Here is a 25,699-nt window from a genome sequence, read left to right as displayed (position 1 = left end):
ACATTATATTGCGTCATTGATGCAGGGCCTATGATCCGCCGTCGCTGATTGCCATAAAGGATTGCTAATTACTTGCCATATTATCTGTAATGTCATTATTGTCTTTATGTTAAACGTCCATCTGCCGAATAATTACATAACAGCATTGTTAGCAGTTTTAATGACATACTTGTCTCGCATCGGCGGCCAAATTGACAGAGTTGCTATGACAACGCAATAAACACGTCTCCCAACATAATCCTAAAAACCACGAAATATGTACAGATTTTAAATGTTATTGTATGTAATGCATTCCTAAATTATTATATTAAACTATTCTTATCATAGAAATCTTGATATAATACTATATTTTATAATATTACTTTGTTTTAGTTATTAGTATAATGGCGCCCCCTATTATGTTTTCGCTCCTAATTTCGCCGCAGTGCGTCAAAATTCTTAGATATGCAAATTACAAATCTGTTCCTAAACTTCCGTTTGTCCTTCGGGTTTATTTGCCTATTATTGTCAAACTGTGTGACACAGAGTAAACACTGCTGTTTAGTATCGCCGTCTCCCGCCCACAAAGATTATTTTTGGGGAAACAAATCTGTTCATTATTTTGTAGACGGTAACTCGGACAACAACTCAAAAGCATCATCATGTCGGGAGTAAGTTTAATTTCTGTTATTTTAAAAAATCGTTGTGATGTACTGTTAATAATATCAAGCTCAGTATTATTATTACTTACGGACTTAATCCGTGTTTTGAAAAGTGTTTACATTCGCTGAGGAGGTATAAGGTGGTGTGGCCCTATACGTGACTGCCACATACGTTTGCAGGCTAACTGTATGCAATATACTATATGAGGCAGACTATAGGCTTATTGATGATGTATAGATTTTGTTTAATATTTAATGTTGAAATCACAGCGTTTTATTCGTTATTGATTGATATGGTTACAAAACCACCTGTAGTATACGACGGTGAATATGATACGAGCAAGAGTTTAATTAATTATGCGAGGCTTTGTGTGTAATATATACCAACTTAGCTGCCTAAAGGTATTCAATATTCAATTGAATACATTTATTATAAACCATGGAGTCAAGAATAATTATAATTATTCTTTAGTCCATGTAAAAACTAAAACTACGTGGTGATGATACGATTCTTTTTAACCGTATCGAAGAATTTAAAAATATTACTCAAGTTTGAACAATGAAATTGTGATACCGTATCAAAGCAAGCCCTAACCCAATGTGGAGGGGAAATGGATTGGGGGGGGGGGGGATATTTTAAGAAACAATCCTACCACTATTTCTCATCCTCACTTACAATAACACAGCGAGTAGTTGCCAAGGACAATGTCAATCGTTCATTGGATAATTTCGATATGCATTTCAGTGATTAATGGTAAAGGACATAGGGGGCTGCTAAAAGTTCACCAAACTATATAATGTATGTACTAATTTATAGGTATTAGAACAATGGGTGCATTGGAATGTCTAATTAAAAACACTTTCACCATTGACAAAAACACAATTTTAAAAATACATGATATACTACTAGCGACAGTATTGTATTTCAAAAATATCTGACCTGCTTCTCCGACTTTGGGGCCTCAAAATGTCTTCCTTTTTATTCAATACTATACTGCTAAAAATGTGTGTAACGTCAAAGTTCTTAAATGATGGTGAGTTGTTTTAATTGGTTTTCAAAATATCGACTGATTTTTATAATCCAAATTATTATGCTGATCATTCTAAACCTGGTCACCTTGAATGCAACAGGTTGTTGCTTTTATGCATGTATATTTCCATGTGTATATTATTATAAATGAGGCAGGCAACAGGAAACGAATTTAACAGAATTTAATTGCGCGTAAAAGTTGCCATTGGTCTTGTTAAATGACCGATGTACAATCCGTTTTATTACCACGGGTCATGACCCTACTGTAGTACATGATGAACACTCAGGTCTATATATTCAATCACATAAAATTACATTCAATTCAACAAGGTGTGCAATGCATTTCATAAGTACTGTACATATCCTAAAAATCGCAGTGAAACGAATCCTAGCTTTTGGTCCAAATGGGACGCATGCTGTGTGAGTAGTCGGGTTTAATTTCATCTCCAGGCGTGGGAGTAGACTGTTCTAAAACGTGACTGGGCAAAGATTACGAGCTAATATTGGGTATAAAGTAATTCAGAAAGGTTATAACTGTTTTTAATCCTACTAAATCACCGATTCACGAACAATGAATGAACAATACTGAATGTGTATGTATTTATCTTCACCTTTTATCAAGTTATAATTGCCAAAAACATAATTGAAATATTTAATAACCGCAGCCTATAAAATAAAACTTAAAATTATCATTCAGATCAACTTTGTTATTTTTCTATTCAAATGTAGTCTCAAGATAGACGACAAAACATTTTGAATATAGAAAACACAGTTTAGGAGGCCTGTTACGAGGGAACATATTGTGTGATAACCTCGTCAGATTATTAAGAAAATTGTCTATAATAACTAATACAATCATTGATTCATTATGCAAATCTCTTTGTAATTGATTGTCCAAGTTGGAATTTTAAAATATAATGAATCATCATCCTCTCATGTCGATTAAGCGTTCAATAACACCTTTCAGTGCGAATCGGTTTAACGCACAGAAAGAGTAATTAATTAGTAGGACCTCCACTACGGCCTGAATACAATACACCCATTAGTTGATTAGAACATAAACATGTCCGTTATAGTCTAAACACACTTTCTTAAATTCGCTACGATTCCAAGTACTTGAGAGGCTGAGACTATCATTGTAATCGCCAATTACATAATGAACAAAAGGCAGACAAGATCTATTTAAACTATGTTATTTTCTACAAAGAATACGTGATGAAACGTGGACATGTGTGTACACAATGTAGACGTCTACAAACATCATATAGTGCATGCACACTACATACATTAAAGTTCTACAAAATGTATACCGTGCACGCCTACGTGCAACAGTTAACGCAAACGTGTATACAGTAAACACCAACAACATGTAGAAGTTGATGTAAATGTGTATACAGTAAACGCCAACAACATGTAGCAGTTGACGTAAACATGTATACAGTAAACGCCAACATGTCAGTTGACGTAAACGTGTATACAGTAAACGCCCACAATATGTAGCAGTTGACGTAAATATGTATACAGTAAACGCCCACAATATGTAGCAGTTGACGTAAATGTGTATACAGTAAACGCCAACAACATGTAGCAGTTGAGTAAACGTGTATACAGTGAACTGCCACAATATGTAGCAGTTGATGTAAACGTGTATACAGTGTAAACGCCAACAATATGTAGCAGCTGACGTAAACGTGTATACAGTAAACGCAAACAACACAATAATGGGCACAAACACACTCTAATGCACGCCCAATATCAGATGACGTCTCTACAAAATATGTATACCGTGCACACCCACAACATTTATAAACATATTTCTACTGGAAAACAACATGTAGCGTAAACGTGTATACTGTAAACGCATACGCACACGTATAACCTAACAGTGGGCGTCTACAAACACCAAACAAACAACATGCAATTGACGTGTGGAAATGTACAACCATGGTACACACACTTGAAGTCTCTTCATATCTCAATCGCATAATAAACATCTGATAAATTATAAACTAGTAAATAATGAGCATGACAAAATTTGTCTTAAATTTTCATTGAGTTGTTTTTAGATTCTTCAGCAGTGACAACGAGGAGACACGAAGGCAAATAAACGACATCACGCATTATGATGAATAGTATAAATAATTAATATATCGAGGCATCATGATATATTGTTGTTTATCTAATATTATAATTAATACCAGATGCAAATTAAAATTACAATTGGAAAGCAAATCATGTATAGAGAATTGTTATTATAAAATATTCCGGTATTGGATGTTGATGATGGCTTACTACGTGAACTGAATTTGAAATTGATAAATACACCTGCCATTATAATGAAAAAATACAACCTCTGTGACGTCACTTTTTGCAAAACATCGTTTTTCAACAATTGAAATCAACGTAGTAGACATAGTCGAAGAATCTTAAAGCAATCGAAAAGGCGGGAGAACTGGCGCCTTAGCTTCGATTAAATGTCAAATATACCTTTAATGCATTAAAAAAAAGGAATATTTCAAACATTTTCAACATCAAAATCAGTTATGCTTTTAGGCTTATTTTGGCCATGACAAGAAATGCGGGTACTTGAATCCAGTACACTGGAATTAGTATAAGCTGTAGTGTTGTGCAGGTATATTACCTGCACATACCTATATCTGGTATACCAATAAGTCTATTAACGTGTATTGAAATACAATGTTTGATTGTTTGCATTAAAAAATGGATGTGAATTTCAGAAAGGTTTTGTAAAAATAATCGGGTGTTTTCGGACGTAAAGCTTCAACTTGAAGGCATGATAACGCAAGTAATTTCACCAATCATAGACTACAATTTGGGTGATCCTTCTTTTTGATTGGTCAAGTTACTTGCACTGCGCGTATGCTCTCACACAGTGTGTCCTAAGTGGGGACAAACCTTAAAGAAAATGTTTTTAGTGCAATTGGCTGTATCAAATTATACAGTGATGACAAGCTTATTACAAACCAACCATGCGGATCATTTGACGTGTTTTATACAGTTTTTTCTTTCTTGACTGATTACATTACAAACAATATGCGAAATGGCTTAGCATTAACAATTAAATTGTCATTCTTTAATAAAAACAGCAATTTAAAACAACATTGCATTATTCAAAAACCAAAAGCAACAAAAATACATAACGAAACATGAATTAAACTAATAAACTTAGATATCGTAAAAGGTTAACACTAGAAAATGGGCGTACCTTGGAACAGGAGGGAACAAAGTTCACCAGTAATGTATTTACATTCAAGTTTGTTTAAAGTTTCGAGAGAGTTTCGGTATTTGTTTCTATTACAACCCACTTGTTGTAGGGAGGTTATCGTAAGTTAAATAGACACTTACAAATATTTGTTGTTTTTTCAGTCAGAACAATTAACCGAAGAACAGATTGCTGGTGAGTTTTTGTTTCAGTTTTTGTGAAAGTGAATTTCTTCTAACTGTGGATGGGTATTGTGCCTATCAGAAAGATATGAATCTTAACAGTTTTCGTCTCACTCTTTCAATATTTCCAAAAGCTACGAATTAGGTCCATCTAGAAAATCCTAAAATTTGTTATTTTATATACGTTCAATCATTTTTATACGGTACCAGAAATAATATGGGTTAACCGATATTGAATAGTCTAAATTTGGCCTAATAACAATTTCCTCAAAAGTTTTTATTATTTATTGAACGACTACAGTATAACCAATTATAGCTCTCATTTTGAAAACAAATTCGAATTTGTTTTTCACAGAATTTAAGGAGGCATTCTCCTTGTTCGACAAAGATGGTGACGGCACAATCACAACAAAAGAACTTGGAACTGTGATGAGATCTTTGGGACAAAATCCAACGGAAGCAGAACTTCAGGATATGATCAATGAAGTAGATGCTGATGGTATGTTGATCAAAATACTTTCAAATTTGCATAACAGATTTTTGTATTAGTAGAACTATTATAGTATTTATTGATTTTTCAGTAGTCCTTATATATGTCAAAGGGAGTTGATTTTACATGTTATCGATCATTTTTATGAGGTCTTGTGCGTTTGTTTTTTTTGTTTTTCGCCGAGAAAAAGATTGTTATTATTATTAGTAGAGCGGTAGTTTGATATCGGAGTAATATTTAATTTGTTTTTCAAAAGGCTCTTTTATCATTATGTATGCATTATATATTCAATTTAACAAATGGATTTTCTCATAAAACCACACACAAAACGCATTAGCACATTTAATATTTACTGAATTTAAGATCTCTGCGTTTGTAATTTATTTAATTGATTGTGAAAACGGGAAACAGTTTGACTGAAAATGGATTATTTTGTACATATCCTGCTTCGGAACGCTTAAATTACAGATTACACTTTAATGATGATTATAATATGTATAAACGGGTTTTGGAACGAACTTGCGTCATATCGTATATTAAACAAAACTGATTTTAATTTGTTTTTTTGCTATGAATAGAATGTAATCTTGTATTGATATAATGACATGAATGCTTAAGGCATATTCACTGCTTAATCGTCTTAATCCGCGATGTCTTTAGTATTTACTACATCCTTTAAAATTATTACGCTTGGCCTTGAATCAAAACTAAGTTCACACTAAGTAAGTGCAAAACATTGTGTTAAGCCCCTGTTCATACTATGTTTTTTTTATACCTATCCCGAAATGTTTAACACTAGCCAATTAATTAATTAATTGCACACATTTTTTTGTAGGTAATGGAACAATAGATTTCCCAGAATTCCTCACGATGATGGCAAGGAAGATGAAGGAGACAGACTCCGAGGACGAAATCCGGGAAGCGTTCCGTGTTTTCGACAAAGACGGTAATGGTTTCATTAGGTAAGATAATGCATAATAATAAACGGGATGAAATTATGATTATATCTTTTTTTTGTCAACGTATGCTAAATGTCAATATACGTAAGCTTTTTATGTATTATGCTCTTTTTCTTCAACCCAATTTATAATTTATTTTTCACAGTGCTGCAGAACTCCGACATGTGATGACAAATCTTGGTGAGAAGTTGACGGATGAAGAAGTTGACGAAATGATCCGAGAAGCCGATATCGACGGAGACGGCCAAGTTAATTACGAAGGTACAGAAACGTTGTTGAAATTATTCCATACTATTTTAAAACTTGGTTCACGTTAGAACGCACGCAGCGACGAGCGCAAGCGAGTTGACCAATGACAACAATAATCCATCGCTTGTGATTGGTCAAATTACGTCGCGTCCTGGTATGAACCACGCTTTTACAACCAATAAACGTGTTACATAACGTCTCCAATATAACCAAGATTGTGTTGCTTAACCAATCTATCTAGCAATAATTAACACACATTATAAGATTACAATAATGACGTCGTAAAGTAGAATACAATTAGTAAGCATGCATAACTTAGATTAAAAAGGACGTCTGGATAATTATAGACGCAATCGTTTGAATGCCATAATTTGTAATGTTACGTAATGTAATGTTGTTCGATTTATATAGCGTAACATCTCATTACAATATAACAGTTTACTACGATAGGATTATGGTAATTATGAATTTAACACCAAGCACAACAATAATTAATGAAAACATTAATGAATGACGTGAATAATAAGCACAAACAAAATCAGGGAAATTAAAGAAGCATCTGCTTTCCCCCAATGGGGTTACGCTAGCACATGCGGTGTTCGTGATAACGTAATCAACTTTATCAAATAAAACACCTGATAAAGATTTCCAGGTAAAAGATACATTCAAATTCTAATAACAGTGGTTTAGAAAATGTATTACCATTACAAGCAATACGTACGGTATTATAAAGCTTGGTTCTGACTTGGACGCAGGGCAACGTAAGTAATTTGACCAATCACAAGCGATGGATTATTCCTACCATTTGGTTAACTCGCTTGCGTTGCGCTTATGTCTTTGCCTTGTGTCTCTAGTGGGAAACCACGCTTAATTACTCTTGACCAATCACGACGCGATGGATCCGAACTGTCGCTTGTTTTGATTGGTCAACTCGCCCAAGTGGGAAAGAAGCTTTTGGAAACAACTCAAAATGATGTAATATATAACTTTCAAGTAGGTTGAATATTCATTCAAACATGTTCATTTTGTTTAAATCGTAACTATATTGGTGACGTCACGGAGGCAAATTGTTAATTCTCAACACTGAAATAACATCCACATATTTGTGTTAGAAAATCTCTGTAATTATCGCAAAATCTCATGAGAATTTTCGGCAAGTGAAAATATAGATTGGTTGAGCCGTGAAGGTGATGGTTAATCACGGTAGTATAAATAATCGTTTAATATCTCCATGCTAGAGTTAATCAAACGACGTTATTATTGCTTGTACATTGTACATAATTCAACATTCAGTTTACAAATTCTTAAACTTAAACCATTGCTGTTATTTTTGACAACTAAAAACTGTAGTAACACTCAATTATTGGCTTTACTTATCTCTCTCTCTGGGAAGCTACTGTAAGTAGTTACTCCCTTTACACTGTGACCTTATTTGTACATTCACTTATTTCAATATAGGTGATTTGTATTGATTCAAATAGATACTTTATTTACTCAACTTTTTTTAAGCTCTGTCTACACTATCAAATTATGTTACAAATAATGTGCTGTGCCCATATATGGACACGATGACGTCATATCACTACCATATTTGGGCACATCGCACTTTTTTTCTCACTAGTTTGATAGTGTAGACAGCTTTACAATGTTTCTTCAGTTTTACAATTTGATTCTACTTTACTTGCAGAGTTCGTGAAAATGATGACAACCCAGTAAATGTATACATACAACCAAAAAGCTAAGCACATCATCCCAATGATCGGCACGTGGTCATGGACGTGATTTTTATCCATCTATAAATTGACTGATTATCTTCCTGAATGTTCGAACTGCTTGGCGCGCTCCCTGAAGATGAGAATCATTGTTGGTGGTATCGTCAGAGGGCGTTGTTCCTTTTATTTCTTCAATGAATACGGAACATGACGCTCGAGATATGGAAGCGACATAATTGAAAAGTTACTGATCACAATAAACTGTATGTTGATCATTCAACAATCTAAACGTACACAGAGCTGTAATTGTACAAACTGGATAAATAACCTTGATTCCATGTTTCTATTACTGCCAAAAAGAGCCCCTTTAACGTCATGGTACAGCATAGGAGGCGCGCGTAAGAGAGCACCTTGCTTTCAACAACATCCGATAGACTTTAATTGATCAGTGATTAGAACCTTCCTGTCGTAATTAGATCATTACTTTACCGTCTAAGCTTGGTTCCCACTAGGACAAAACGCACGGACTATCCAAGTATATGGACAAATCACATTAAGGATGATCGATCGCGTCGTCATTATTGGTCAAATTAAATGTGTTGCTTTACGTCCTTGCGTTGCGTCTTCTTAAGCGTGGTTTCCACTAAAGACGTTATACGCGCAACGCAAGCGAGTTGACCAATGACAAGCTACTGTTCGAATAATCCATCGCTTGTGATTGGTCAAATCACTTGCGTTGCGTTACGTCCTTGCGTTGCGTCGCTAGTGGGAACCAAGCCAAACCAAGTTTAGCAGCCCACAAACGCAGTCGTTTTTCTACGCAAATGGGTACTTCTCCTTTCCTCCTATATCAATGATTATTTTAACCCCTATCTGATTGATAACATGACCAAACCCAGTAGTAGTAGTAGTATTAGATTATTTTATACGTGTCTTGTTGTTTGATATGTAATTACCCACTGAATATATTTTGTGATAGTTTGTTACATACAAAAGTAAAAAGTAAAGAAACCAAGGAAATGTCATCTGGTGTTCTATGCTTTGTATACATTTATTATTTGGTTTTTTATTGTGAACAAAGAGCAGTATGTTGCTTCTCTTATACTGTTGTATATATAGTAAATTGCAATTAAAGAATACAAATCCGGTTTAAACGTTTGGAATGTTATTGGGTGCAGCTGAGTACCGCGGCCGACGTCACACATAGCCCTAATGAGCATTATTGATAATCCATTGGTGCATCTGGAATAAAGCTTACTTACTTATAATAGAGGGAATAGACTTCGTTAAAGCTGTGTAGAAAGGACACTTAGCTTAATTTGAGTGTATAAAGAATTTTGTTTTGTTATTCAATTTCACCAAATTAGGCTCGTACCTACGGGGTGACGTTCGGGAAATTAGCAATATGTCCCGAACGGCGCCCCGTAGGTACCGTCATAATATTTACTGGTGGTCACTGCGAAAAGCAATGAATAATAGTATGATATGGGTACAGTACCTCGTAAACTTGCAATATTCAAAATGTTACTGTCGACATTGAGTTGGAATTAGAATTGTAATATTGGAATGCATAGTAAATTGGAACGGTTTGACTATACTTTCACTACTTTGAGCATGGACCTATAAATTAGAGGTCCATGCTTTGAGGCTTTTATAACTGTGTCGCAAGTATATTTTCGATTCCTGTATACACGCTCAGTCATTTTGAATGTTCGTTATGAAAATTCAGTTCCTCGGGGTACGGTATGAAGAACTGAAGATCACATTTTAATTTTCTTTTTCGATTAGTATTGGTCAGATTAGTTTACTATGCTGACGTTTCTATGCTATATCTAAATATTAATTTGTCTTTTCGAAAGCATTTTCCACATTCTAATCAAATTTGAATCTATACAGAGTAAACTTATTATTGAATTCAGCATGAAGATGAGACCATCAATCATTCGGACTCTCGCTTTTGTCAATGTCGCCCTCTTCTTTGAAATAACACTATTCATTCACCGATGATTGCGTCGTCTGCTTCGCGCGCTTTTTAGTACTGTTGTATAAGCGTTGCCATAAATAGAGGAATATACTTGCGACACAGTTAGATGATGCGTTATCTAAATTAATGTTCAACTGGAGTTTGTCATCTGCTAATTAATTTGACTTATTAACCACTATTTTCTGAGGTGAGAGGCATTCATAACTCGATCCGATCGATCAACTGTCATTACAACGTCTTCATTTTCAAATTCAATCATACATACAACGCATCCGCATGTACCGTGCCTTTTTTCGGGCGGCGCAAAAAAACAATCACGTTTCTAAATAAATTCTGACATTACTGCCCTCAACATCAATACTGTTTTAAAACTTATTACCAATGTTGCTGACCTTACAGTTAAGGTTACAGGGCCCACCGATGTTCCCCCCACAAAAAATTAAAGTTCAGAAATGTCTCTGACAAACACCAACAATTAAAAAAATGGAGACGTGTATAAAGTATTTTTGCTAAATGCCTAATTAAATGACGTCACTAAAAACGATAGATCAGCGAATTGTTTTTTCTTTCTTGATGAGTGCTGTTTCCTTGAAGAATTCGGATTAAGAGACAAACAGGAAATTGGTTTTATAAATGTTAATTTAGGAGAAGATGAATATATACTGTAATACTGAGATTATTATATAACTTCAATTTAACTGTAGTAAGTTTAGTAAACAAGAAATTATGTCAAATTTGGCAGTGACGAGTACGCGCACAAAGAGAGACATTCACGTCATATACTGATACACGAGCGTACAATTAATTGTACGCATTTGTACGCGGGCGTATATAAGATGATATAGTAAAACACATCCGAATTATTTAGTTGTCACAATTATAAATATATAATATAGGCCTATATCTCAACTGAGATCCAGCCACTGATACTAATAATAATTGGATTAGTATACTTTGTATATGTATACAGTACTGTATAATTATATATAAGTAGCTCTATTAATATAGGCATATTTTTGTCAATAATTTATCGCCATATGCGCGTGGCTGTATGTTGGTATTTATTATTGTTCAAAACATGTTACATGAACGAAAAGTAATCATATGACATGGTTCTCTATCAAACACCAATAATATGGCAATTATGATCTTCTGTTGGCGAAGTAAGAGCTTTACTAGGCTTGTGGGGCTTTTGGAAATCGTATTTTCAAGCACTAACTTCGTCTGTCGCAATGCAACGGAACGCTGTCCATTCAATGAACTGTTGAAATTCGCAAAGAATGCTGGGATAATATTGCGGACGATTATATGTCGCAGTGCAGCTCGTGTGACAGCCAATCAGAACAGACGACGATATCGATTTGTGAAATCACCAATGATTGATATTTAAGATGACAAATAAATTTGACGCGCGGGAAAAATCAACACGCGGGAAATAGCCGATTGAAGTCGTATGGTTATACTAATTCCACTTTAATATTATTTGATTTGATTACAAAGTACAAGCTCTGATCGAGAGTTTAATTGATGGGGTCAGAGTAATTCGTCTGCTTCAAATAATATAGTAGAGTTTGATTGGAAGAACGATCAATGTATAGAAAAGGAAAAACTTCTGTGAATCAGAATTGTCATTTATTTAATTTAGTGACAACACAATAAATGTGTGGAAATATTGTCCAATAGTGAAATATTAAATATAATAATTACAGAACCAACTAAAGTATTAAAGGAAAATAATATGATTATCTAACAATAATGACACTTTCATTAGCGCACTTGTATAGCTTGATTTCCACTTGGACGCAACGCGACAATGTAGGTGCAACGCATGAGTTAATTGACCAATCACACGCGACAGTACGGATGGTCCATCATTGCGTGATTGGTCAAAAATGACTTGAGTGGCATCAAAGTAGGAATCAAGCTTTGTGCGTGATCTATTTTCATTTACTCAATGTACTATTGTTTTATTTATTGTATATCTGTACAGTATACAATTCTGTAAAACAAACATTCAGTGTAAAAATGCCCAGATTAATAAAGTCAAAATTATTTGATAATGGACACGTATGTACGGTCACCAAGGCAATAATGTTAGTCTATGGGTGGCGCTGTTCTGATTGTTAAATATCGTGCAAGGAAATACATAAACTGCTTTAGTACAGTGTGCCGACATTTAGAATGATTTATTTATAATATGATAATTTAAAACAGTTTTATTTACATTAATTAGTTGACGCGTGTAAACTCGGAACATATTGTGTTTCTGGTTTGCGCGCAGAGGGAACCAACATTTGGTCGTGTGAGAAGTAGGGACGCCACTTACGTCTGAATGCTAATCGCGGTCAATGCTGAGATGCCTGGATTTTTTTGCGTAAAATTTTCGGCACAAAATATGCACACCGTGTGCTTACTACTATGCTTTATTAACATTATCGCGTCATTGCTCCTATCGGTAAGTTCATTTATACCTCCATGGTTCATATCTATCAATTTCTACCAGATTGCAAAAACCAATGCATTATGTAGAGATTTTGCGCATGGATATACCCAGTGGGTTGTACACTACTTGATTCAATCACTTTTATGTTGGTTCGGTGGGGTTTGCTATGTTTTTTTGGAGGTTTGCGGGGGTTTGCGGGAAGTTAGCAATACGTACCCTGTTTTTCCCGCCAAATTGGACGCCATATTGGATTCTGGCATGATGATGTCATTGTTATCGACTCGATTTATCAACTACTATGAGAAGTAGTTATTAAAGTAAGCCTCAACTAATTTTAATCATCATAACACAACTCCAAGTAAAAAAAAAACGTGAATTGGTTTTCCCTATCCCCTATATTATAGGTATTTGTGTGTGTTAATAGGAATTTGTGTGTGTTATATAGGCCAAAATTTAAAAGTGCCGTAAAAAATTTTCCCCAAGACCCTGGGATGGGGATTTTTTTTCTGACATTCTATATGGTATACTCTATCAGAAAAACCAAAAAAAAAATTTTCCTATACTTTTTTCCTGCTAAATTTTTACTGCACCCAGGCTACATGTGTTACAATCAACTAAAGCAAATTTAGGCCTAAATCTTTTTTGTTTTATCAATAGTTTTAAATTATTGGTTGTTTTTATTAAATGTATCTTCCATCTTTTATGTAGGCCTATGTTAAAGGGAATAGTATTTCATAATAGCAATATAGTATCGGAGTTTATATTCTCGACAAATTGCATAAATGATAAAAAAAAAGCCTAAAACAGACGAAAGTATGATGTCATTCATTGCGTTGCGTTCTATAGTGGGAACCACGCTTACAGTAATTTGTTTGAATGATCCACTCGAATTGATTAGTCAAATTCTTGCGGTGCGCTTACGTCATTGCACCGTGTCCTAGACGGTGTGTTTGCTCAATCACAAAACGGTTCGGATTATCTATCGCTTGTGATTGGTCAAACCATGGAGGTATAGTACCTCCATGGTCAAACTATTTACGTTGCATTTACATTCTTGTGTTGCAAGGGAACCGAGCTTGAGGCCCTATAATATTAATTAAAACATTCGAACCATTAACAACAATACATTAATATATATTCTTGGTAAATATTGACACACCTCTCATGTAATGAAAAACATTATCATCATCATATTTTTCGATATGTGCACAAAGCATATTACATACCGAACAATGTTGTTTAGATTTGAATTTAATACTGCGATCACAAACTGATTGATATTGCCATATGCAATATATGTAATTTTATCAATATAGGCCTAGATGATTGTTAGAGCGAAAAATCTAGAGCGTTTATAGTTTTCGGAATCACAAATTTTGAATTTAACGTATAGAGTTTGTTATTCACTCATGAGTCGTCAACTTGTTAGAGCGTTTAAGCGTCAATACGCTAACAAAAACTGATGAAAATAATACGCGCGCGTCAACTTTTGGAGAATTAGGCTACTAAGCGACCGTTTGGAATGTAGTTGCTACATTTTAACTGTCATGAAACATATTTCCATTGGTAAATTTTGCAGAATAAAAAAAAAACGCCCATAGCTATACTAGAGTATAATTAAAAAATTCAATGAAATTCTAGAATTAAGATTTGAAAGTAGATAATTGCATGTTAATGATGATGACAGTGGCAATCATAATCGATTAGTTTGGTTATAATGATACTAATGGCACCTCCACAGGCAATAATACAAATAAACATATGTATCAATATTCATATTTCTTTAGCCTAATTACTTCTTTTAATCCCAATTTTGAAAACGGCTAAGTGATTCATGAAATAATAAAACATTCAGAAAGAAAGGTAGCCTAATTACTTTGCGTATAATTTCATTAAAAAAAGCAATATAGAATATTTATGGAGTACCGTACCTCATACATACAACAAACGTGTACAGGTTAGGGAAGGTTAGCCTGCAGACTATCATTCAAACTACCAAAAAAGAAAAAAAATTTTTAAACTTGATTGATCAGGAGAATACTGTATCCAATATTTAGTTTCATTCCACATTTATTTGTTCTTGTGATTTGTACGTACTTCTTTATATACTGTTTTATGCCTGTTTTAAATGTTTTTATATTAATTTGTAAGTATCATGCCTTTGGCTGCGATTTTGATATGATATGTTAACCTATGAGCGGCCGATAGGGCCAGAAGAACATCGATGATGCTGTCCATTCCTATTTTGTACAGTTTTTGCCCTTGTTTATTTACATGTCGTCTAATTAATTATGACCATAACGAACGCCCATATAAACCAAAATATTTTTCTCGCAAACCTTAGATTCCATTCTCTCTTTTCGAAAAATATTATTAATCTATGAAGTTATAAAAGAAAACTACTTTTGCTTTTATAATAATAAGAAAATTAATTATTTAAATGACAAACGAACACAACGCTACTACAACGCCTGTCATCGCTATTCCACAACTCATTTATCCAATTTTGTTATTTTATTACTCCATTGAGAAATTAAACACATTTTAATTGGTGTAATATTGCGAAGATGCACATGGACATGATTTACGCGCAACAATACGAACAACTCATGAATAATGCATGATGCTAATTTAAATACAACTCTCTATGGACAATCGGTTTGTTCATACATTTTGGTCGATCGTCGTCGGCGGCTCTGTGTACGCTTATAGCGCTAAGTCTTCACTTCTGTTTCTACTATACCATACGTACTTTTAATTTTCTTTCAGCACATCGTCTTTTAAAAAATGGTGAGTTTTTACCTTTTCAAATTTAGGCCTATTTATTATTTATAATTTTACTATATAAGTGTGTTCTTACTTGGAAAAAACTTTCAGATATCGATCAGTTCACAAACTTTAGGTTGATGATTTTAACTATTATTGGAAAATTATTATTTTTTTAATGATAATTGAATAACTGATTCATTTTACTGGCTTGCGGAATACTGGAATTCTACGAAGGAATATTTAGTCTCATTGTACCAATTCGTCTGCATGCAATCAATATCAATTTACATAAAAGTAACAGAAAGAGGACATGTTTTGGGACCGTTTAATCAAACAGTTTATTTAGCCAATTAACAACAGTGTTTTAATTTATTATCGGAAATAGAAATATTGATAGTTGGTACGCGCGTGTGCAGAAGGCAGGGCCGGGAAGACAACCTGCAGAAGCTAATATTTCCAATGGGATGATCAGATGTCATGGAGACGCGTCCATCTCTATATCAATCTCATGTTATAAGCGCGCGAACGATTGCTGTGTAACAAAATAAAATCGCACATTTATATATAGTTTTAGCTTTCTATTATATATTTTTTTATTTTGATTTCCATATAATTATGTGTTATAAGGGCGTAAAGTGAAGGGGATGTCAATAATAATGGTAACGATGGAACAACTGTTGATTAATGAATATAGATCATGTTATGAAATGTACAATCAGAATGCTTTATTGTCAAACTACTAACGTTACGCTTACGTCTCTGTGTTGCGTCTCAGTAGGAACCAATCATTGAGAGAAAAATCGAAAAAAGTATGGGCGCGAGCACTTTTTGTTAACACAACATCTTCTTCTCCAATTTCTCTCAGCTTATAAATAATATAGTAATCATATTTTGTTTATAACCTTGAAATAAAGAATACGTTATATATTATAAAAATTGTCGGTTTGAAACGTTTCAACTATTATTAGTAAGGCTCTTTAAAATCATTTCTAATGCTATTCAGAAATTCAATTAATAATGCAACGGAATCCCGGTCGGAATCTTATCAACAAAATAGGTGTTTGCGTCACAATTTACATTCGGATTGATCGTCTTCAAGACGCCGAAATGGCGACAGGGAAAAAATATGATTCTTTTTGTTTTCTATTGCATTAATAATATAATTACAATTTAATGTTTGATGCGATTATAAATAAGAGAAGTGACAGTGACATTTGACTCGTCGTGCATACAAAACAGCTTCTTTGTGACGCGCGCGCGCACACAGATTATGATAATATTATAATAGATACTGCTTATACACGCGCGTACATACACATTGATAATTATGATACGGCGTTTATATACACATCGCTGATGTTGTGTCATCAATTTCCTGATTACATAAATATCTAAAATACACATACAGGTATATCATTAATAAGTCACTCACATTTTGTCAAGAAACACTTAATGTCATGGTATTTGTCTCTCTGCTGGTTCCATAGCATTCTGATTAAAATCATACAGTTTTCATAACTGTCATTCATTATTCATATTTTTACAGGCCGATCAACTAACAGAAGAACAAATTGCTGGTGAGTGAATTAGCAAATTACATTTTTATGTTAATGAATTATGGTTGGCTAATTTAACGACTGTCGTATATCTATAAGCTGTCAATTGCATGAAATTAAATAACAAAACTTTATCTAGATGAAGACACGTAACGTAATTACTACAGACCAGATTTTCACTACAATCGAATTAAACATGCACTTTGGATATTAATTACACGTCCTTAAAGGAATATATTTTGTCATGTAAATAAAATACGATATTGATTTACCAGAAATATGGTCGTAGTTAAAAATCAATGTTCAATAATTATTCTCCAAGTTTATTTTTTCTTTTGATCTTCAATTTGTCAATTCTTTAGAATTTAAGGAGGCATTCTCTCTGTTCGACAAAGATGGCGACGGTACAATCACAACAAAAGAACTTGGAACTGTGATGAGATCTTTGGGACAAAATCCAACAGAAGCAGAACTTCAGGATATGATCAATGAAGTAGATGCTGATGGTATGGTAACATAACATTCGTAACTCTTACAATTTCTCCTCCTTTAAATCTCTTTTGAAAAAACACCTGTTTCTCTCTCTCTGATTTTATTTCTTTTTTTCCTTCTTTCATTGTTGGCATACTGTATATCCTCATCTTTATCGTTTCAAATTATTAATTAAATTTCAGTATATCACCGGGCGGTTTAGAATTAATGTTCTTTGCCTGATTTGTTTATATATTTATATATATATATTTATTTTTTATATCTTTGTTAATTTTGTGTTTTTATAGTTTATTTTGTATTTACTGTTTGTTTGAGGGTCCCTAATGATCAGCTGATGCTGGATGGACCACCCTCATAAAATATTGTTGAAAAAAAAATAATAAATAAATAAAAAAAAAGTTAAATAGATCGTAATGAAAATATTAATACATTGACAAAAAATGAAATGAAATTATCAAGAGGAAGATGGTGGAATAAAAAAATGATAATGATAATGGTGATCATGACAAATGTTGGCAAAACATTGAGGCCTAAGTCTAAAATAGCATCTGAAATTGTATTTAAGTTACATCTCCAAATAGCCACACTACTTAATTGCATGGCAATAAATATAACCGAAACCTTATATTAAAGTTGTATTACAGTACGTGTAATTGTGTACAAGACACGTGTTACTACATTGGAACTGCATTCATTATTCATTTTCCTTTTATTAAAGCTTCGATTTCATCAAAATGTGCTCAGAGATTACAAGCGATTGCTTCTAGCAATAATAATGTCACTTAGTCCATGACATTCTTCTTAACGTGTGGTGCCATGTAGCTACGCTAATCTTTAAAAAAACGTGGTCATTTTCCAAATGAACGTACGCGTGATGCGCATACCCTTTGGTGGTAGATTGAAACAGTGAGGAATTAAAAGATTACATGAGTATTAAAGAACAAACGTTACGTATAGTTCAGAAATACATTAGCAATTCAATGAATCAGCACTATAGTTATACATGATACAGGAGTCTGACATCCATTATTGAACAGAAGTATAAAATAGGTAACTATAAAAGAAAATACTAGCAGTAGCCTATAGTAAAAACCAATTCAAATAAAATTGTTGGAATAAATTAAGAATATCGGAATAACCGATTCTTTCAGCAGTTCCAAACTCCCCACCCCTCCATATCCCCAATTAATTCTCCATCAATTCATTAACTAGCAAAAATGCTCATCATGTCTGAGGTCTTCAGAATTACAAAAATAAAAAAATCATTAAAAATGATAATGATATCAAAATATCGACCAAAAATAATGAAAGTTAGGCCTAAACAACCAAGAGCAGCAATATCAGAAATACTAATTACGATTTCATGATTTGTTTGTTATATTTGCAATTGCTACCTTTGAAACCTTACTATAAGTATCAAACATTAATTCCTTCATACGATATCATACAGGTATGTGTTAAATTATAAAACGAAGGGATGATTCCAAAGTCCCTGATAATCCTACTGCATCGCAGCAGTGTATTATTTATTCAGGACTGGACCTGGGTAAGATGGTAATTAACGGGGATTGATTCGTTATTTGATCTGCTTAATTCATAATATTTTCTAATAGGCCTACTGCATCCGATTCCCAGTGCTGTATCTCCACACACTACTATTACTACCTACTTTAGAAGTTAAAACCTGCTTCCCAATAAGCGTCTGTAGCCTCCTTAAAAACCCCAACAAAACTTTGGTCATTTTCAAACTAAACCGGGCAATGCTTCTACATAAATATAAACTTTACTCTTCAACAAACTTTTAGGATATGTAATAATGTAATATACATAAAAAAAAACCAAATGACTATGAAATAGAAATGGGAATGACCACCAGGCATCATAAGACGATTTTATTCATGTACTAACTTTACGACAGATACGGTATAACAACATAAAACATAGGCCGACATTTCATACGAACATCATTTTTCTTATCAGGATCCTATATTAATTTCAATCCTTTGTAAATTGAATTCTAAATACAATTTGAAGACATCTAAAGATATTAAGTTGCAAAACTGGAAAAGATTCAAAGGTAGCTGTTTGGATACATTACGTCTTTTGTAATACAGTATAATAAATCGTATAGGACTACATATCAATTGTCTAATTAAATGCAATTCTAAAACCGGTCGTTTCGTCTTTGAAGAATTTCATTAAGATATACGCGGCCCCGTGAGCCAAGTTTGTGTCGCGCGCGTATATCACTTGACACTCTCTGAGACAAGATTTGTACGCGCGTACTTCTAATGCAATGTTCGTTGTGGATGTCAAAACCTGAGACAAGATTTGTAGCCGCGAAATTCTATAATGAAATGTACTTCGTGAATATCAAAACAAAAATGTACAGTAATAACAGTTATCATTCCATATCAATGTCAACATTCTGATTTGTGGAGTTAATGTTTTGATAGAGCTTGACAGCGAGATATTCCAATAGATGGAATTATTTCTCAAATTTAACTTAAGATGGCAAGGCAAGCGAACAGAGAATCGTATGCTGTTTTGCGCGTTATATTCGGCATACATAATTACCGCACCACCTAAAAAACGGAAGCACTCATGCGCAACGCACACGTATTCAATTCGTACTGTCACGGTAATAACAACGTTTTACAATTTTTGAAAAAAAAAAGTGTTTACACTATACGAAGCATTTAATTTCTATAAAATTAATGTTTGCTCGTTCGCGCTTACCAAACAAAAGATCATGTGTATAACATATTAAATAGAATATACATCATCATGATATTGTTTTTATAAGCATACATGATAATAACATCGGTATAAAAGGACAAAGGACAAAAGGACATTGGCTAGTTTTAATATTTATGAAAGATGAAAAAAATGTATACGAAGTGTAATCAAGTAATTGCGATTTAATGACACGGTTGCAACGTATCATCTACTAAATTAACATTCGAATACGAAGGATGCAAGAAATGATGATATTAAAAGTGATACATTTCGAAAAGATATCTTATCGTAAGCAAATGACACAGATGGATCGCATTACATCATCTACAACAGTGATAACTCGATTGATATTAATAATTATCATAATATTGATCATACGTTTATTGCTTACTGTATGAAAATCTAAACATTGTCCAAAACGCGTAGTTCGATTTGTGACACCACGCAGAGCGCGTACAATATGTAACGCGTACTTACGATGTCAAGCCATCATCGTTTCAACGCTTGACACGTACGCATGAGACGCGTACGTGCAAATAGAGGATTTTTATTATATATATCATTGTCAATACTCGGTAGGCCTACTTTAGTAAAATATAATTATGCTGCGATGGGCCACTTATTAAATCGGAGACGTTGTTAATTCTTAAACAAGGTATTAATCATGTATGACGTCACGAATAGGCAAATTTACACCCGACATAAACAAACCGAATGAAGAACAACGTGTTGACATCTGAAAACGCTGGATTTTTAAGATCATGAATGTAGGCATATAAGGTTTAGTAACATTTTAAAATTTGAAATTTAAAGTTTTATCTTTATTTCACACAAACGAAAAAAAAAATACTATGGTTTTAAACATTTTTAAAAATAATCTGCAACACAATAAATTTTAAAAAAAATGATAAAACAAGCACACATTTCTATTTCTGATTTTAAAAAAAAATGTTTAGTATAGCAATTCAATTATTTTTGTTACGCCTCATATGGTAATTTTAGACACATTATTATTATATGACATTAAATAATTTAGTCACATTGAAAGGGAATTTAACAATGTTATTGTTAGTGTTATGTTTTTGTTATTCTTTTTCTGTAGGAAATGGTACGATCGATTTTCCAGAATTTTTAACGATGATGGCGAAAAAAATGAAAGAAACCGATTCCGAAGAAGAGATTCGTGAAGCGTTTCGCGTTTTTGACAAGGATGGAAACGGTTTTATTAGGTAGGAGTCATGTGCATGTGTGACGTAATAAACAATATGTGACGTGAATAATTAATTTAAAGACGCATAACTATAGTCACACTTCTTATCTGTAAAACTCAACGAATGCAAATTTGAATTTATCATTTCTTACAGTGCACAGTTAGGCTACTGCAGCATTTATACAAATAACATTATTTTTTATTTCAACTATCTTTAAAAAGGGTAACCCTTCTAGTTTTTAGCCCAGTGGGTTAATTGATATTCAGGGGCCCTCTTTATTCAAATTAAAATACATTATCGATATTTAGCAAAACAACTAAAATACACTTCTCTTCCGGAGATCACTGCGTTGATGTGAAAGGGGTTTCCTTCATGTTATTGCAAGTGTTGAGATAAATGACACTCCTGTGACGTTTCGCCTCTCCTCGGTCTCTTGGTAGCCTAGGAATAAAAATTTGAAATGAATATAATGTGAAATCATAACTAACTTCGTATTCAATTTTTGTAGGCCTACTGTGTATAGTTTGTTTCTATCAAAGTATTTTAACAAAGATTGTTATTTTTAAAGAAACATCTCGTTTCAACTGTAGGCCTATATTACTCTTCATTTAGTGCTGCTGAACTTCGACACGTGATGACAAATCTTGGTGAGAAGTTGACGGATGAAGAAGTTGACGAAATGATCCGAGAAGCTGATATCGACGGAGACGGCCAAGTTAATTATGAAGGTAAGCAGATATTTTTCTTAATCAAGTTTTTTGAGATACGTCATTAGATGCGATTGTGTATTTATTTTATACCTTTATAGCCTAAACAGGACCACCATTTTCCACTTCTTCAACTATAACTTATTTTATTTATTTCATAATCTCATTCAACAGCGGGAAATCCGCCCCTTACAGAATGGAAAAATTATGTTTTCTTTCAATTTCATTAGTAATATTTTTTTCTTACTAAAGATATTTCAGATACATCTTTCGATGCGACTGTTTATTTACCTCTATAGCCTAAACAGAATCCGGCCATAAAATTCCACTTTTTCAACTATAACTTTGATATTTTTGTTTTAGTATTATTAGTAATTTTTTTGGTCAAAATTAAAGTGAGCTAACTTTTTTGTCATATTTTTTTCAGAGTTCGTCACTATGATGACACACCGGTCATAAACAGTGTTACTAATGTTTACTATTTTCCACTCGTTCGGCGGGTGAACATTGGATATCATTCCTGGTACTGAATATCAACATTATTATCGTAAATCATGAATTCTTTTCGATTCATGACAGTTGAATGGTTTCAACATCTAAGCCAGGGTTTCTACATCTCACTCCAACTACTGCTCCATAACATAGTATTCGTAATAACATTTTGAATGACGTAAATTTAACGTCATATTTTATGTCAAAGTACTTACGTTTATACTTCATGCAAGAACAGAGAGTTATATTATGCGTTGACGTATACGGTAATAGCTATTGGTAGTAGGGAGGTTTCGCAACGCTACGAATACGATAACGAAAACGGATACGTCATACATTTATGAAACTTTTGAGCTGATCCCCATTTCATATTCGTAAAGCGTGTTTGTGTTGACGAATATCATCAGTCATATTCGTAACTACAAAACGAGTATAGTTTTTGATTATTTTCCACATTTTGCATTTGAATCAGAAATGATTCATGATTATAATATAATTATAGATTTATTGAAAGTAATTTACTAAAAGTAATTTACTAAAATAACAAGTCGATTTTGATAAATAGCAGTTTTTAAAGTGCTCACTCGCTTTGATGTTACGCTAGGCCTAGGCAGCTAAGCAACACGTACCTGCTGCGCTTCGAATTTACCGCAGTCACATTTTTTTTTTGGATCGACGGCGCCCTCGATTTTTGCAGGCTTACGAAAACGAATACATGTGCGTGACGTATTCGTTTTCGTTATCGTATTCGTAGCGTTGCGAAACCTCTCTAGTATTGCGTAATTCTTACGAGTTTTACGTTACGCTTGGTGAATCGAAGCATTCCTTGGTAAACGTTGGAGACCAATCGAAACGGGAACGTGCAAACATTTTTAAAGACAAACGTAATTAATAACGTAGTTAATTATATATAGTACTTTAAGACACTATCGGTTATCGCACCTTGAAGAAGTAGATATATATATATAACTTATTACAACATTGTATCATGGCTTCAACAGTGCGCGATATTTTAGTTTATTTCAAATTTAATCAGGAAAATTTGGTTGTTGTCTTGACATTTTTGTAGCCTTTTTGGCGTCTACTCGGTGGTATACTCTCTTTTGAAGATGTAATTTCTCATTTCAGATAAATTTGCATCATAAATGTATTGATAACGTTAGTAGATTGAGTTTACTATTAATACTCTGCGTACTTTTACACTTTTTTTGTATATCTCATTTATGAAAGTTAATAAAAGCTAGGTAGAATATCGATATGATAATGTGCATTATCTTTCATTAAAAAATAATCATAAATTATTCCGACAAACGATAACGAATCGAATACTTTATTACACGTTGACAATGCAGTAATCTTATTTCGATAGTACAATCTCGATCTTTAAAAAAACAAGGCCATATACATGGCTGCAGTCGCGTGCTCAATTTTGAGTTCGTGTATAGTCACGTCTGCGCGCACGCGACTAAAAAGCTAATCAGTCAATAAATAATAATAATAGATTTAGGGCCTATATAGCGCAAATAAACGATGTCTCATGCGCTCGACAATTCAGTGCAAAACTTAAAAGGTTTTACGTTTTTTATTTTGTTCATTATAAGATAGGCCTATACACATCTGTAACAAAAATAATTTTTTGGACAGCGGTGAAGAGAAACAGCGTCGTCATCATCAGAATGGTGCCAAACACTTTTTCGTGTTAGGTTATAAGAAAGCTACACCCAGATATTGGCGGAACCTTGCAGTATTTTGATTGAAAGAATTACATGACGATCACTTACCACCCAATCGAATTCAATTACGGATCCATCCATTTCTTCTGAAAATTAAGAAAAAAACATGTTCAATGTTTAGTACAGAAACAGACTAAAAATAGAGCCTAAAAGACCGTTTACGTCTAATTATTTTATTTGTCCACGAGCGAAAATAATTTTTTTTAAAGGTATGGTTATAATGCAGTGCATCCATTTGAGTGACAATCTAAGCTTATTACTAAATTAAATTATAGGCCTTCAATTTGATTTCATTATGATGACCTCAGTCTAGATGTTAATTCGATAGTGTCATCCTCCCTACATAATGTATTCGCCAATAACATGATTTCGTAAATTAAAACTACGGACACCCCAGCTTTGATATTTGTTATGAAAACGTTTAAAAAACTGACTTATACTTAACTCTGTAAAAATATACACAACTGGTAACTGTTGGCTTCCCTTGCCTGGGATTGCTCCAACTATGGCAATCCCCTGCAGCTTCAAATAAACTTAGCGGCGCTATAATTCGAAATTGGCAATTAATGAAACCTCATCTCAAGTTTAGTGCGGCGAATTCAACCATCACGTTCGGTAGAAGCGGCACAAATTTTGACAGCAGTACTCGAAAACCATCAAGTTTGGTGCGCGGCACGCATTTCGACAGCAGTACTCGAAAACCATCAAGTTTGGTGCGCGGCACGCATTTTGACAGCGTACTCGAAAACCATCAAGTTTGGTGCGCGGCACGCATTTTGACAGCAGTACTCGAAAACCATCAAGTTTGGTGCGCGGCACGCATTTTGACAGAAGTACTTGATGCGCAGCACTTTCTCGACGGTGGTATTCAATATTTTTTCTCACATGCCATATCTCAACTGCATAATTTTGGAATTTCTGGAATAATCATGTACATTCGGACAAATGTTAATATATTTGATTTCAATATTAACAGGCAATAAAACAGGTCTACTGCAAAACCACCATCTGTATCACAACAAACATATAAAAATAAAAATATATGTTTACATTTCGTTTTTTTAAAATAAAACTTGTATTTGTTAAA

The 25,699-nt window shown here is 33.6% G+C and overlaps 2 protein-coding genes across 2 annotated transcripts; both read left to right on the top strand.

Moving 5' to 3' along the window:
- Positions 1 to 490: 490 nt before the first annotated feature.
- LOC144852579 (calmodulin-alpha) lies at positions 491 to 9,634 on the top strand. Its single transcript, XM_078710472.1, has 6 exons — positions 491 to 650; positions 5,059 to 5,089; positions 5,432 to 5,575; positions 6,402 to 6,528; positions 6,671 to 6,786; positions 8,462 to 9,634. Exons 1-6 carry the CDS (start codon positions 642 to 644, stop codon positions 8,488 to 8,490), a joined length of 456 nt encoding a protein of 151 aa, XP_078566598.1. The 5' UTR covers positions 491 to 641; the 3' UTR covers positions 8,491 to 9,634.
- Positions 9,635 to 15,579: 5,945 nt separating this feature from the next.
- LOC144852580 (calmodulin-like) lies at positions 15,580 to 24,125 on the top strand. Its single transcript, XM_078710474.1, has 6 exons — positions 15,580 to 15,703; positions 17,229 to 17,259; positions 17,601 to 17,744; positions 21,572 to 21,698; positions 22,293 to 22,408; positions 22,815 to 24,125. The coding sequence occupies exons 1-6, from the start codon at positions 15,701 to 15,703 to the stop codon at positions 22,844 to 22,846; spliced, it is 453 nt and encodes a 150-aa protein (XP_078566600.1). The 5' UTR covers positions 15,580 to 15,700; the 3' UTR covers positions 22,847 to 24,125.
- The last annotated feature ends 1,574 nt before the right edge of the window (positions 24,126 to 25,699 follow it).

The sequence above is a fragment of the Antedon bifida genome, chromosome 9 (genome assembly GCF_963402885.1).
Source record: "Antedon bifida chromosome 9, ecAntBifi1.1, whole genome shotgun sequence".
Classification (NCBI taxonomy): Eukaryota; Metazoa; Echinodermata; class Crinoidea; order Comatulida; family Antedonidae; genus Antedon; species Antedon bifida.
The sequence above is the reverse complement of the archived record's forward strand: the minus strand, read 5'-3'. Positions and strand labels throughout refer to the sequence as shown.